Below are 16,611 nucleotides of genomic sequence, written 5' to 3'. Positions count from 1 at the left end.
ACAGCCATTCAGATATTTGAGGACAGCTTTTATCCTGAGCAAATTGCATTCCAGATAAAGATTATTCTCTTTACCACGACATACATGATTTGGCTCTTCCCTTCTCTATCCTCATCTTTATGCCTCTTAGGTTTTAGAAATGTCAAACTACTTGCATTTCTCTGAATACCATGTTATTTTAGACCTTCTGTCTGCCTTGTTCTCCCTTCTTGTCCATTTGGCAGCTTTCCACACAATTCCAATGACCTCCCTCCATTTTAGAGCCACTGTGCCTTGTAATCACCAGGAATTGCTCTACTTCTGAAATATTACATTCAGATGTTTTATTATCTAACCATGACCTCCTTTCCTCTTTTACTCAGTTATTCCTAGTGTACTTTGTACCCTTTTTTAGGTTTTCTAGTCCATGGATCTACTTTCTTGCGATCTGCCCTTTCTAGTCTTGACTGCGTTCCTGATCAGCTTAGATGCCATAGTCCATCACTTTAACCACACACTTACAGGTGTCCTTGAGTTGCTTGCCTCACTGTTCTGTCATATCTGCTTGGCAAAACTCTAGTTCTGGTTGAATGCAGCAGTCTGCCCTTTTTATGCTATTTCCAGGCTATTGACTGCACCTGGAGAAAAACACACCCTACACATTGGTACTTGTATTAATTCTTGGCACAAACCTAAACAAGAACCTCAGCCTTGCTGACAGTTTATTATTTCCTAAGATGGTACACTGCCCTGGTCTCTGCAATGGCCATTTTCATTTTCTACTCTTCTCAAATCTCTGCTTGTATACTGTCTTCTCTGCCTGTGGATGACCTTGTCTTTTAAATATTACATAAAAGAGAAATCATCAGATGAGAACTCCCTCAAGTTGATGTCCTAAATTTGAAAATGCTTTTACCTGTTGTTACACCTATCCTTTTGATTATCTCTCCTCTTACTATGGAAATGCCATTTTCCCTAAGACAATCCCTTTACTTATGCTTGGTAGCGCATCATCTGCCTTTTCAGAGACTTGTTTTGTGATTTTTATTCTTGTATTTTTCAGTCTTCAGACTCTTTCCTTCTCATTTACAGTTTCATGTGCTGCTATGTGTGCACCTGTGTACCATACACATGCTCAGATGCATTTGCAGTCATTAACACAGATTTGTGTGCACATAAATACTCCTTCTCTTGGTCCCATGTCCTTCTTGAGTTACCAATTTTGTTCGCACTTTTCCTTCAAAACCCAACTTCTCAAAAGAGTTGTCCATGCTTTATTTCATCAACTTCCACTCACTCCTCAGTCTATGGCTTGTGCCAATCAATTGCTCTTGGGGCATGAATCCATTTATTGCTCAGTCTGGTGGAATAATTTCTTCACTGCTTTATTTGGCAGTAATTAGCATTGCTGATTTTCTTGCCTTTGAAACTCTTTCCCTAACTTCTGCGATTTCATAGTCTTCCATTTTTACATCTGCTCTTTGAGCTGAATTCTCCATATTATGCAAGTCCCCTTTCTTAGGCTTCCCTTTAGTTGTTAGTAGTTTTCTTTTTTTCTTTCTTTTTTTTTTGAGTCCAGGTCTTGCTCTGTCACCCAGGCTGGAGTGCAGCGGCACCATCTCGGCTCACTGCAACTTCCGCCTCCCAAGTTCAAGCGATTTTCCTGCCTCAGCCTCCCTAGTAGCTGAGACTACAGGCGCCCACCACCATGCCAGGCTAATTTTTGTACTTTTAGTAGAGACAGGATTTCACCACATTGGCCAAGCTGGTCTCGAACTCCTGACCTTGTGATGTGCCCGCCTCGGCCTCCTACTAAAGTGGTAGGATTACAGGTGTGAGCCACCATGCCTGGCCAATTGTTAATATTACTCTAGATTCTATCTCAGGGTTCTGTCCTAGACCTTTTTTTGCCTTTCTACAGAATATTCTCTTCACTCTCACCTCAGTTGCCTAAGGACTACAGATGTCTGCAGCCTGATCCTTTCTCTTTGCCTCTAGACTTTTATATCTGAATGTCTATTTGTGAGTCTCACAGGCACTCTATTTATTCACTAAATGTATAACTTAACCTTTCTTTCCCCATCCTACTCCCACTCCCCACCTCAAACAAACAAAACCAAACCTAATTCTCTTCTGGCATTTCCCACCTCAGTGAGTGGTACTGCTGTTTATATAAAGTCCTAAGCAAGAAGTTTGGGACTTACATATGATTTTTCCTGTGCCCTCCCCCCGTATCACTCAGTCACTGGGTACACACACACACACACACGGAGTATATTTACTTCTCTTTATTCATCTACCTAGATAGATTAGTTCAGGCCAGTGTCATGTCTTGCGCTAGGTCTTCCTGGCTTCTTTCATCTTTTTCTAATCCTCCTCATTGTGGCTGGAGTGATTTTTTTGTAACACAGATTTAACCATGTTCCTTCTCTGCTTAACACCCTTCAACAGCTTACTATTACTATTAGGATAAATTCAAACTCTTTGCTGTTTAAAGACCAGCATGATGTGGCACCAGCTTATATCTCTAGCCTTTTTTCTAGCTCCCCCCCGCTCTCAAACTGTGTACTAGTATATTGAAATATTAGTTCCTGAACAAGCCAAGTTCCTTGGTCTTATCTTTAGACCTTCCTCTGTTAGGAACATTTCCCTCTACCAGTCCCTGCACTCTTGTGAGCCCCTCCCTGACTACCCTAAGTGTCTTTAGGTATTCTTGTCGAGTGTTCCATTGCACTGCATACTTCTGTTTCTTACAGTATTTATCTTACTTTCTTGGTATTACAGGTTGAACGTCCCAAATCTGAAAAACAAAAATCCAAAATGCTCCAAAATCTGAAACTTTCTGACTGTCAACATGACACTCAAAGGAAGTGCTCACTGGAACATTTCAGGTTCAAACCTTCAAATTGGGAATGCTCAACTGAGCAAGTATATAATGCAGATATTGCAATAACTGGAAAAATATCCAGAATTTGAAACACTGTGGTCCCAAGCATTTTGGATAAGAGATATACAACCTGTACTTGTTCTCTTCTCTCTCTTTCATTGAAACATAAACTCCATGAGGGCAGAGATCATAGCTGTTTGATTCACTGTCTTTAGCATGTAGCACAGTAGCTGATATATGTAATAAGTACTTACATATTAGCTTTTATTATTGTTGCCCATTTTTGATAGGATAAATACCTTTCAAAAATCAGCTTAGGCTGGGCATGGTGGCTCATGCCTGTAATCCCAGCACTTTGGGAGGCTGGGGCAGGCAGATTGCTTAAGCCCAGGAGTTTGAGACCAGCCTGGGCAACAATGTGAGACCTTATCTTTACAAAAAATATAAAAAATGAGCTGGGCACGGTGGTGTGTGCCTGTAGTCCCAGCTACTCAGGAGGCTGAGATGGGAGAATCACTTGAACCTGGGAGTTTGAGGCTGTAGTGAGCTGGGATCATGCCACTGCACTCCATCCTGGGCAAAAGAGCGAGACCCTGTCTCAAAAAAAAACCCCAAAAACAAAAATCAGCTTTTAAGTTACCTTTTTAGTGAAGAATTCTTTCTTCTAAGAAAGCTCAAGTCTTTCATTGTTTGAGTCCTTAGTATAATGTATCTACATTTCCATAGTACCCACTAATAATTGCATTTATTTGTCCATGGCTGACTTTCCTGTAAGACCAAAGCTCCTTGAAGGCAGGACTGAATTTTTAATTCCTATTTAAATCTCCATTGGTTTTCTTAATGTTTAGTACTTAGGTCTCATGGATAATAGGTCTGTTATTTTGTCATCAACCTTTGGATCCTGTCCAGTCCGTCAAGAAAACTTGTAATCTGGCCGGGCGCGGTGGCTCACGCCTGTAATCCCAGCACTTTGGGAGGCCGAGGCGGGCGGATCACGAGGTCAAGAGGTCGAGACCATCCTGGCTAACACAGTGAAACCCCGTCTCTACTAAAAATACAAAAAATTAGCTGGGTGTAGTGGCGGGAGCCTGTAGTCCCAGCTACTTGGGAGGCTGAGGCAGGAGAATGGCATGAACCCGAGAGGTGGAGCTTGCAGTGAGCCAAGATCACCCCACTGCACTTCAGCCTGGGGAACAAAGCAAGACTCCATCTCAAAAAGAAAAAGAAAGCTTGTAATCTAAACATGTTCAGGGTTGTAGAGAGTACTTCTTTTGATATGTGTAGTGTACTTCTTATAATGTAATCCTTTAAAATCAGTTTAGTTGTTTTTATAAAGCAGACATTGAGCTTATGTTCAGATAAAAACCACATTCTTTGCATTTGGAATTCTGATTTTCTAAACCTAAGTGACTTTGAACCTTTATTCTTGCTTTAATTTAATCTTGTTCACTCGCACTCATTATTTCAATCTATATCTTAGTCTTGATTCTGTCATTCTTGTACTTAACTGCTTTTACTTTTCATAGTTCATAAATTTTGGAAGTACGACAATTAAGGCACGCAGTCCCATCATCTGGTCCGATCTTGGTTAAGCAAACTTCCGCTGTCATTCACGTCATTAGTACAAATTTTTGACCAGGATGAAATATTGAAAGCCATCTGACAGTACAGTCTTTCATCAGTTATAAACACCTTTGATGTTTATTTGTCTTCATTTCTCCATCAAATCTACAAGGATATCATGAGATTTTCTTAAATTTTTTTTTAACACCTTGCTGATACCAAAATATACTACATTAACCAGTCCAGAAACCCTTCAGAAAGTAAGAGTGGTTTACGTGACCTGTTTGGAACACTTGTGGTAGTGTCTAATGATTGTGAAACCAGCTGATTAATAATGTCTTCTAGTGTTTAGCAGAATCTCTTCTTTTCCATTTTTGAAAATTTAGGCATATTTGCCTGTCTGCCACCTTTTGGCAGTTCCCTTGTGCTAAGTTCCCAGAGTTCACTGAGAGTGCCTGTATTGTCAATGTTTTTTTTTTTTTTGAGACGGAGTCTCGCTCCGTAGCCCAGGCTGGAATACAGTGGCATGTGATCTCAGCTCACTGCAACCTCCACCTCCCAGGTCCCAGTTCAAGCAATTCTCCTGCCTCAGCCACCTGAGAAGCTGGGATTACAGGCACGCGCCACCAACCCAGCTAATTTTTCTTTGTATTTTTAGTAGAGACGGGGTTTCACTATGTTGGCCAGGCTGGTCTTGAACTCCTGACCTTATGATCCTCCTGCCTCGGCCTCCCAAAGTGCTGGGATTACAGGCGTGAGCCACCATGCCCAGCCGGGAATTAACTCTTTAAAAATGACCAGTTGTTCTTAATCTTGGGCATTGCCTCTTGGTTAACAATATTTCTTCTGTTCATTCTACTTTGTTCTCATAGTTGGATAAAACAAGAAAAAAGGAATAACATTTACTTTCTTTTATTGGTCATAATAATAATATCTCCAAGCAATAATTCTGTTCATCTCAGCAGTTTTGCTTTAGGTTTTGTATAAGCCTTGAGTCTTTTGACACAATGATTTAGATATCTGTGACTGTATTGAATTAGTTTTTACATGTCTTTTTAAAAACTTAAACTTATTAGAGAATTTACTGTGTAGTCGTAATATGTTTATTTTCTCATAAAGATTATTCACATGACGGTATTTTTATTTTTTATATTTTGCCTTTCTTCTTCCATTCCAGTTTAGTGTAGTATTAAAGAACAAATGTTTTGGAATTGAACAGATTTAAATTTGAATTTCAACTCTGCCTCTTACTGACTTATGTTTTTGTTAAGTTAATGAGCCACTCTGAACCAGTTGGTTTGTCATCAAAAAGGGAATAAAAATAACTAACTTAAAGGACTATTGCTGAGATTTAATACATTTAAAACACTTAATGCAGTGACTGGCATTTAGTAAGCTCTAAATAAGTGGTAGATGCTGTTGAGTTTTCGTGTCTGTAAGTATTTTAAAATCAGTTTTCCTAAAGAGTAGGGCGCTGGTCTATGCTCATCACTCCCTACTTTGAATTAGACTCCAAGATGATGTTTCTTATCATTTCCACACTCCCATTATTTCCCCTCTATTTACTCCTATCCCAGTTTCCAAGAATGGTCCTTTTTTTTGTTTGCTTTTTAAACAGCTTTATCGAGATATAATTCACATACCAGTTCACCCATTTAAAATGTACAATTCAAAGGTTTTTTATTTTTTTTATTTTTTGAGACGGAGTCTCGCTCTGTCGCCCAGGCTGGAATGCAGTGGCCGGATCTCAGCTCACTGCAAGCTCCGCCTCCCGGGTTTACGCCATTCTCCTGCCTCAGCCTCCCGAGTAGCTGGGACTACAGGCGCCCGCCACCTTGCCCGGCTAAGTTTTCGTATTTTTTAGTAGAGACGGGGTTTCACCGTGTCAGCCAGGATGGTCTCGATCTCCTGACCTCGTGATCCGCCCGTCTCGGCCTCCCAAAGTGCTGGGATTACAGACTTGAGCCACCGCGCCCGGCCTCAAAGGTTTTTAGTATATTCATAGAGTTGTACAACTGTTACGACTGTCTAACTCTAGAACATTTTCATCACCCTAAAAGAAACTTGGTACCCATTAGCAGTCATTCTCCATTTCTCCCTTTGCTCAGCCCCTGGAAACCACTAATTATACTGTGTCTATGAATTTGCCTATTCTGGGCATTTCATATAAATGGAATCATACAATATGTATTATTTTGTGTCTGCTCTCTTTACATAGCATAATGTTCTTATGGTTCATCCAAGTTGTAGCATGTATCTATACTTCATTTCTTTATATGGCTAAATATCTCATTCTCTGGATATGGCACATTTTGTTTATCCATTCATCAGGGGTGGACATTTGGGTTGTTTCTACTTTCAGACTATTATGAATGACACTGCTGTGTCTATTTGTGTACTAGTTTTTGTGTGGATATCTGTTTTCATTTCTCTTGGGTATATAACTAGATGTGTAATTGTTGGGTCATATGGTAATTATTTTAACTTCAAGGAACACCGTTACACTGTTTTCCATACAATCCCACCAGCAATGTAAATTTCTGTTTGCTCCACTTTTCCACTGGTACTTGGTATTGTCATTTTTAAAAAAAATTTGAGCTGTTCTAGTGGTTGTGTAGTAGTAACTCATTGTGGGTTTTTTTTTTTTCCTATTTTTATTTTTTAAATTGCTACATAATAGATGTACTTTTTTCAAGGTACATGTGATAATTTGATACAATCGTATAATTAAATCAGGGTAATTAGGCTATCCATCACCTCAAACTCTTTTTTTATGCTAGGAACGTTGAATTATTCTCTTCTAGCTATTTTGAAATGTATAATTGATTGTTACCTATAGTCAACCCTGCATTAACACCAGCTCTTATTTCTTCTAATTGTATATTTGCACTGATTAATCAACCTCTCTTCATTCCTCTTCTCCCCCTAGCCTTCGGTAACCATCATTCTGCTATCTCCATGAGTTCAGTTTTGTTTTTTTTTTTAACTCCCACATATTAGAACATGCGATATTTGTCTTTCTATGCCTAGCTTATTTCACTGAACATATCGTCCTTTGGTTCCATCTGTTTTGTTGCAAATGACAGAATTTCATTCTTTTTTTATGGCGGAATAATATTCCATTGTATATGTGTACCACATTTTCTTTATTTGTCTGCTGATGGACACTTGAGTTAACTCAAGTGGCTATTGTGAATAGTGCTGCAGTAAACATGGAGTGCAGATATTTCTTCAATATATTGATTTCCTTTCTTTCAGGTATATACCCAGTAGTGGAATTGCTGGCTTATATTGTAGTTTTATTTTTAGTTTTTTGAGGAACCTTCATACTGTTTTCCATAGTGGCTTTACTAACTTACTTCCCACTAACAGTGTATGAGGGTTCTCCTTTCTCCACTTCCTTGTCAGCATTGCCGTCTTTTTGATAAAAGCCATTTTAACTGGGGTGAGATGATAGCTCATTGTGATTTTGATTTGTATTTCTCAATTAATAATGTTGAACATTTTTTCATACATGTGTTGGTCATTTGAATGTCATCTTTTGAGAAATGTCTATTCAGATCTGGTGCTCATTTTAAAACTGGATTTTTTTTTTGAGCTCCTTATATATTCTGATTATTAATCTCTTGTCAGATGGATAGTTTGCAAATATTTTCTTCCATTCTGTGGGTTGTCTCTTTGTGAATTGTTTCCTTGGCTGTGCAAAAGTTTTTTAACTTAATGTAATCCCATTTGTCTGTTTTTGCTTTATTGCCTATACTTTTGAGGTCTTACACAATGAGTCTTTGCCCAGACCAGTGTTCTGGAGCATTTCTCCAATGTATTCTTTCAGTAATTCTATAGTTTCAGATTTTAGATTCAAGTCTTTAATCCATTTTGATTTGACTTTTGTATATGGTAAGAGATAGGGGTCTAGTCTCATTCTTCTGCATATGGTTATCCAGTTTTCCTAGCACCATTTATCGATGAGACTGCCTTTTCCTCATTGTGTTTGTGATACCTTTGTTGAAAATGAGTTAGCGGAAAATGTGTGGATTTATATTTGGGTTTTTTATTCTGTTCCATTGGTCTATGTGTCTTTTTATGACAGTATTATGTTATGCTATTTTGGTTACTACAGCTTTTTAGTAAATTTTGAAGCTGGGTAATATGATTCTTCCAGGTTTTTTGTTGTTGTTGTTCAGGATTACGTTGGCAGTTGAATGTCATTGGTAGTTTGATAGGGATTGCATTGAATCTGTAAATTACTTTGGGTAGTATTGTCATTTTAACGATATTAATTTTTCCAGTCCATGAATATGAACTATTTTTTGTGTCCTCTTCAATTTGTTTTATCAGTGTTTTTTAGTTTTTTATGTATAGATCTTTCACATCTTTGGCTAAATTGATTCTTAGGTGTTGTATATTCTCTGTAGCTATTGCAAATGGGATTGCTTTTTTTTTTCTTTTTTAGATTGTCCAGTATTGGTGTATATAAATGCTACTGATTTTTGTATGTTGATTTTGTATCCTGCAACTTTACTGAATTAGTTTGTAAGTTTAATAGTTTTTTGGTGGAGTCTTCAGGTTTTTCTAAATATAAGATCATATAGTCTGCACAAAAGATTAATTTGACTTCTTCCTTTCCAATTTGATTGCCCTTTGTTTCTTTCTCCTCTATAATTGCTGAGGCCAGGACTTCCAGTATTATGTTGAGAAAAGTGGTGAAAAATGAGCATTCTTATATTGTTCCAGATCTTAGAGGAAAGGCTTTCAATTTTTCCCCGTTCAGTATGATGTTGGCCGTGAGTTTGTCTTACTATTTTGAGGTGTGTCCCTTCTATATCCAGTTTTTTGAGGGTTTTTATCATGAAGGGATGTTGAATTTTTATTAAAGGCTTTTTCAGCATCTGTTGAAATGATCATATGGTTTTTGTTCTTGGTTCTGTTAATGTGACGAATCATGTTTATTGGTTTATGTATGTTGAATCATCCTTGCATCTCTGGGGTGAATCCTGCTTGATCATGGTGAATGATCTTTTTAATGTGTTGTTGAATTCAGTTCATTGTGGTTTTAACTTAGATTTCTCTAATGACTTACAGGGTTGAGCATTTTTTAATGTACTTATTTGCCATCTCTGTATCTTCCCTCTTCAGACATTTGTCCATTTTTTATTGAATTTTTCTTACTGAGTTTGGAGAATTCTTTATATATTCTGGATATAAATCCCTTATCAGATAGAAGTTTTGTAATTTTTTTCCCCAGTCTCTGGCTTCTGTTTTTGTGTTCTCAATGTTATCTAAAACTTTCTAATTTTGATGAGGTCCAATTTATCATTTTTCTTTTATGGATTGTGCTTTTGGTGTTACATCAAAGAAATCTTTGCCTAACTCAAGGTCAATTCTAGGATTTCCTCTCCTAGGTGTTCTTCTAGAAGTTTCATAGTATTGGGTTTTACATTTAGGTCCATGATCCATTTTGAGTTAACTTTTATATGTACATAGTGTTAGATTTTTAGTGTCACTGTATTGCCTCTAGTTAACTCAGTCTTCATACCAGAAATTCATGAGATTTTTTAAATGAATGCCCACACCTAATTTAGGGAAGGTAAACTTGTATAGTTCATTTGAATTACCAGATGGTTTTAGTATACATTCTTGCAAAGGATATGTTCATGGTTTTTCATATTTAATGCTGTGAAATTATGTTTATCTTGCCAGTTATGTATTGTTTAATATATAATTGTTTAGAAGTTATGCTAATTTTCAAAATGTTAAACTGGCATTCAGTTTAAATTATAATTTGAATGAAAAAGTAAAAATTTGTCCTTTGTTGAGAAAAGAAAATAGGAAGCCAGTTTAATATTCTGCAAACATCAGTGATTCGTAGCCTACTTCCTTTTCCTCAAGACCTTTGCACTTGCTGTTTCCCTCTGCCTAGAACAACACTTTTCCCCCAGTTAACTAGATAGTTCATTGCCTCATTCTTTCAAGTTTTGTGCAAATGTCTCTCCCAGTGAGGCTTTCCCCAACCGTGCTATTCAAAATTGTAATCCCGGTAATCAGTAGTCCCAGTTCTACTTCCTGTTTTATTTTTCTTGTAGCACTTTATTCTCTGTTATGAACTTTACGTATTTGTCTATGTCCCCTGCCAGAATATAAGATCCTTGAGAACAGAGATTTTAGCTTTGTTCACTAATGTATGCCTAGAAGCTAAAATATTGCCTAGCATGTAGTATTCAACAGATATTGAATGAATAAGTTAATAAATGTATGAAGTTATACATATTTAACACAGGGTTAATTTTAAACCTCAGAGCTTCTCATAGGAACATACTAGTGAAAGAAGAAAATATTTTACAATAAATTATTAAGATGATTTCATAAACATTTGCTATAGAAACTTTTATGATTATTGGGGTTTTTATTTGCAGGGTTCAGTTTGGCAAAGACTTGGTGCAGATGTGACAGCAGTTGAATTTTTAGGTCATGTAGGTGGAGTTGGAATTGATATGGAGATATCTAAAAACTTTCAACGCATCCTTCAAAAACAGGGGTTTAAATTTAAATTGAATACAAAGGTTACTGGTGCTACCAAGAAGTCAGATGGAAAAATTGATGTTTCGTAAGTATACATCATTTGTTTTTGATGTAGCATCCCTGTCTTGTTTCTTTAAGCAAAACACTCAAGTTTCAAAATCAGCTTAGCAAATACAGGTTTTTTTCTAACGTAAGGTCATTTTATTACTTAATATCACTCAGTTGCTTATCAAATTATTGCATTAGCACATTGAAATTTATGATTAGGTTAATGCTAGAAAGATTAATCCAATATTCTCATTGTTGTACCTTCTTATAGTGTATTCAGAAAAATTTAAATTCCCAATATTCAATAAAATTGAACCAATATTTTTTGGCAGATATATGGGGAAATCAGTAATAAAAGATTGTTTACTATACGTCTGGTACTCTACTGATTAAATACTTTAGTGGCATTTCACATATTTAATGAATTAGCTCTTAAATATTTAAATAGTTAATAGTATTTAAATAGTTTAATAACTAACTTTTACTCAAAGATAAGAAGCTGAATTCATTGACTTAATTAATGACTAACTTGCCACACAGCTAGTGGGTGGCAGTCAGTAGTTGAATTTGGATTTTTGTGACCCAGAGACCGTATTCTTAACTGCTGTTTTATTATACTGTGGTTTTTGTGAGATTTTAATAATGGACCTCTAGATTTTAATGATAAATCTCTTTCATTGTCTGAGTCTTATGTTTGCATTCAAATAACTTATATTGTTAAAAATGTCATCAGTGCTGGCTGGGTGTGGTGGCTCACACCTGTAATCCCAGCACTTTGAGAGATCGAGGTGGGTGGATCACGAGATCAGGAGATCAAGACTAGCTTGGCCAACGTGGTAAAACCCCATCTCTACTAAAAATACAAAAATTAGCTGGATGTGGTGGCGTGTACCTGTAGTCCCAGCTACTCAGGAGGCTGAGGCAGGAGAATCTCTGAAACCTGGGAGGTGGAGGTTGCTGTGAGCTGAGATTGCACCACTGTACTCCAGTCTGGCGACAGAGCAAGACTCCATCTCAGAAACAAAACAAAACAAAACAAAAATGTCATCAACAGTTGAGAAATAACTGGCCTTAAATTTCTAAGCCTATCAATTTATGCAGATGTGTATTTAACATTTATATACTGTTTGTTATCTAGTATTGAAGCTGCTTCTGGTGGTAAAGCTGAAGTTATCACTTGTGATGTACTCTTGGTTTGCATTGGCCGACGACCCTTTACTAAGAATTTGGGACTAGAAGAGCTGGGAATTGAACTAGATCCCAGAGGTAGAATTCCAGTTAATACCAGATTTCAAACTAAAATTCCAAAGTAAGTTGGATAATTGTCTGCATTTTCAGTAATTTTAAAATTTATTTCAAACAGTATTTTGAAAAGTAAGATTTTTATGCTTAAAATATGTATTGGCTTTGAGGAAGAACAGTAAACTTACAAAATGTAAAATAAAAAAGAACTGAATTTTACTCAGAGATAAGAAGCCGAATTCATAGATTTTTGAAGAGCTGCATTTGATACATTTTTTGGTGACTTATTTACTGGAAACTTCTGTTACCATGATGTAACTGAAGATAAGTAGCTGTGCTTTCAGAAATTCATTGTGTTTCTTTTGATTTCTGTGGTAGTATCTATGCCATTGGTGATGTAGTTGCTGGTCCAATGCTGGCTCACAAAGCAGAGGATGAAGGCATTATCTGTGTGGAAGGAATGGCTGGTGGTGCTGTGCACATTGACTACAATTGTGTGCCATCAGTGATTTACACACACCCTGAAGTTGCTTGGGTTGGCAAATCAGAAGAGCAGTTGAAAGAAGAGGTAAGTCTGAACATGGGTGGTTTTACGCCAATGTGTGAGTTGTGCCAATGACACTGGTGGTTGAGAAACAGCATTTTATCATTATGCTAATGTATGTAACAGCTGTGAAATATAGTTTAGCTTATATATTTTTTCCCTTGTTAGCATTATAAAGAGATCATTCACAGATTTATCAGCAGTAATTGAGAGGAGGAGAAGTTGCTTATATTAAAAAACTAGTAATTCCAGATTTTTTATATTTGGCTTTGAAATATAACCAGATGGACAGACATTTGTATTTGCTTGCATTTGTGCCCAAGATACATTTCATTAACCAGTCTTTTGGTCTTTCCTTCTATGTGCTTTGCGAACAATTGCCTTCTTGGGATTTATTTTCTGAACAAATGGTAGATGATGTTACTAATTGGAATGAACTTTTCTGGCACTTACGTAGATTCTTTTTTTCTGACTGTCACACAGGGTATTGAGTACAAAGTTGGGAAATTCCCATTTGCTGCTAACAGCAGAGCTAAGACAAATGCTGACACAGATGGCATGGTGAAGATCCTTGGGCAGAAATCGACAGACAGAGTACTGGGAGCACATATTCTTGGACCAGTGAGTATTATAAAACCAGAGAAATCCCATTAAGATTTCTAGAAAGCATCACTGTTTATTAATTATAAACCGCCTGGTGTTACTCTGAGGTTGCTCATTTCCAGCAAAACTTTGAATATGGCTCTCTCTACATCATTTCTAGAAGAATACCAGCAGCACTCTCACAGTCTTGCTCACTGTATCATCTACTTTCTGTCCTGCAGCCAAGATTCTCTCTTTAAAACATATACCAGATTATGCCCCTGAAAGTCCTCCAGTGGTGCTTTTCAACTTCAGATTGTTACATCCAGGGCCTCACTGAATCTGTTTGTGCCTACTTTTCTGACCTCTTCTTTTTCTGCTCTCCTTTACTCATTAATTCCATGTCACATGGGCCTTCTCTCATTTTCACAACAGGCCAAATGTTTGCATTTTAGGGCCTTTGTGCTTAAGGTACCCTCTGCTTAAACTGTTCTGCCTCCAGATCTTTGAATGGCTGGCTCCTATTGTTCAGGTCTCAGCTCAAATGTTACCTCCTAAGGGAAGCCTTTCCTACCACTGAGCCTAAAGTATATATCTTTCTTATAGATATCTCTTGTATCTGATGTAACAATAATGAGAATAGAATATTTGAGTGCTGTGTCACTTTAGTATACATTTTGTTATTTTTACATAAGCTTTGTGAGATAGGTGCTGTTATTTTTGAGGTGAAGAAACTGAATGAAGCACACAGAACCAATGAATGGTTAAGGTAGTAAATGGTAGATATGAATTGAAGGCCCTTTGGCTTCAGAGCCCAAGCTCTTCAGTGTCGCCTTTTCTGTTAAGCTTTTCCTGACTTTTCTTCAACTGATAGACAGATTTAAGGCGTTTTTAAGATCTAAAAGCTTCCTCTGTTAACCATTGCTATCCTATTAGCATGTAGTTTTTACCATGGTAGCAAATTTACTTGGCTTGTTATTTTAAAGGGTGCTGGAGAAATGGTAAATGAAGCTGCTCTTGCTTTGGAATATGGAGCATCCTGTGAAGATATAGCTAGAGTCTGTCATGCACATCCGGTAATTATTAACAACATATAGAATTGATGGTTGCCTAAATTTTCTTCTGGCCCACAAATATTTGTTTTTTAATTCTAAATTTCTTCCCTTGCAGACCTTATCAGAAGCTTTTAGAGAAGCAAATCTTGCTGCATCATTTGGCAAATCAATCAACTTTTGAATTAGAAGATTATATATTTTTTTTCTGAAATTTCCTGGGAGCTTTTGTAGAAGTCACATTCCTGAACAGGATATTCTCACAGCTCCAAGAATTTCTAGGACTGAATTATGAAACTTTTGGAAGGTATTTAATAGGTTTGGACAGAATGGAATACTCTTATATCTATATTTTACATAAATTTAGTATTTTGTTTCAGTGCACTAATATGTAAGACAAAAAGCTACTTATTGTAGCATCCTGGAATATCTCCGTCAACTCATATTTTCATGCTGTTCATGAAAGATTCAATGCCACTGAATTTAAATAGCTTTTTTCTCTGATACAGAAAAGTTGAATTTTACATAGATGGAGTTAGAATTTGATATGTGAACAGTTGTGTTTGAAGCAAAGTGATCAAGTTATTTTTAATTTGGTTTTCACATTAGAAACAAGTCAGTCATTCAAATAAGATTCAAATGTCTATAAACCAAACTGATGTAAGTAAGTGGCTTCTTACTTGTTTTATTTAACCCCTGAATTCTTTTAGTTTAGGGGTAGAATTTATGTGTTTAAGAGGTTTTTAAGGTTCCATTGTTGTCTACAACTCTGAAGGGTAATTACATAGTTATCCAAATTAAGAGAGTCTATTTACGGAACTCAGATACGTGGGGATTCAAATGTATTACAGTGGGGAATGAAGATACTGAAATAAACATCTTAAATATTCATTTACTGGTTATTATGAGTACGTGTTGAGATGGTCGTAGTTTTTTTTACGACTACCTCTAGTGTATATTCTTATTTAGTAGGCCTGAATGCATCTTTATTTTCATGTTATAGGACAATATTAAGGCATTTTAAAGGTCATTATCCTTTCATCTATTTTAGAGACGCCTACTAAATGTTTAATATATACTTTTGGAGAAGTATAACATAAGGGAGTCTTTAATCTGTGTTTTCCTTGGCTGGGTAAATGACTATTTAAAGAGTGGTATAAAATTGGATGTGTAGTGTTTAAAATGACCATGTCCTAAGGAAACTTAAGTAACAAAGTACTAAATGCTAAGTAGGCTTTTGTATATTGTAACAAATTACTAAATGCTAAGTAGGCTTTTGCATATTATAACTAAATTTAAGAATAATTCAGATTAAGTAGTTCTGAAATTTGGTATAGATAGCATAGATTGTCTCATGCTCATTATGAGTGACATAACGACCCTGGATTCTGTTACATACTTCTAAAGAAAATTGATAGTTGTCTAACTTGGCTGAACACCAACTCCGAACTCTGTCTTCTTTGTAGGTGGCAGCAGCTGAAATCTCTTCTCAGTTGTTTTAGCTTTACCTATGCTGCTGGAAGTCTTTCCCATGCAAGTGTGTAGTTCAGGGGTCAACCAGAGTTTGGGCAGAAGTCTGCCCCTTCTGTGCCTCCTGTTTTTTTGGGGTTTCCCCTTCATGTTCCAGCTGTTGTGGTTGCCCCATATTCTGCCCTCTGATCCTTAACCAATAAAACTTGGCTTCTGTTTCCCCCTCAAGTGAGAACCTATTAAAAATGAGACATTGGGCCGGGCGCGGTGGCTCACGCCTGTAATCCCAGCACTTTGGGAGGCCGAGGCGGGCGGATCACAAGGTCAGGAGATCGAGACCACAGTGAAACCCCGTCTCTACTAAAAATACAAAAAATTAGCCGGGCGCGGTGGTGGGCGCCTGTAGTCCCAGCTACTCAGGAGGCTGAGGCAGGAGAATGGCGTGAACCCGGGAGGCGGAGCTTGCAGTGAGCCGAGATCGCGCCACTGCACTCCAGCCTGGGCCACAGCGCGAGACTCCGTCTCAAAAAAAAAAAAAAAAAAAAAAAAATGAGACATTGAGCCAGTGCTGTTCACTTTTTAAGTGCCAGCTCCCCTCTACTTTCCACCTGTTTGTAGTTGTTTCCAGTGCCTTTAGTTTTTCCTAAAATATGTTTGTTCAGAGTTTGCAGTTGCGATCAGCAGGAGGGTTGGTCTGGCATCTGTGTGCTACTTTGGCATTATTG

At 37.2% G+C, this 16,611-nt stretch overlaps 1 protein-coding gene across 2 annotated transcripts in view; it reads left to right on the top strand.

Moving 5' to 3' along the window:
- The window catches only part of DLD (dihydrolipoamide dehydrogenase), a 42,417-nt gene that overhangs the window by 15,030 nt on the left and 10,776 nt on the right, over window positions 1-16,611 (top strand). Inside the window, exons 9-14 of one of the 2 annotated variants that reach the window (XR_645282.4) lie at window positions 10,843-11,033; window positions 12,135-12,305; window positions 12,617-12,806; window positions 13,266-13,403; window positions 14,351-14,440; window positions 14,535-14,723. Coding sequence is in view for 1 of the 2 variants with exons in the window: in XM_009203661.3 (XP_009201925.1) it covers window positions 10,843-11,033; window positions 12,135-12,305; window positions 12,617-12,806; window positions 13,266-13,403; window positions 14,351-14,440; window positions 14,535-14,600 (846 nt within the window). In the remaining variant the exon portion in view is untranslated. Of the gene's footprint in view, window positions 1-10,842; window positions 11,034-12,134; window positions 12,306-12,616; window positions 12,807-13,265; window positions 13,404-14,350; window positions 14,441-14,534; window positions 15,308-16,611 lie in introns of those variants that run through there. The other variant, XM_009203661.3, reaches the window with a different exon arrangement.

The sequence above is a fragment of the Papio anubis genome, chromosome 4, assembly GCF_008728515.1.
Source record: "Papio anubis isolate 15944 chromosome 4, Panubis1.0, whole genome shotgun sequence".
Lineage (NCBI taxonomy): Eukaryota > Metazoa > Chordata > Mammalia > Primates > Cercopithecidae > Papio > Papio anubis.
Note: the sequence above shows the minus strand (reverse complement) of the source record. Positions and strands in the feature narration are given on the sequence as shown.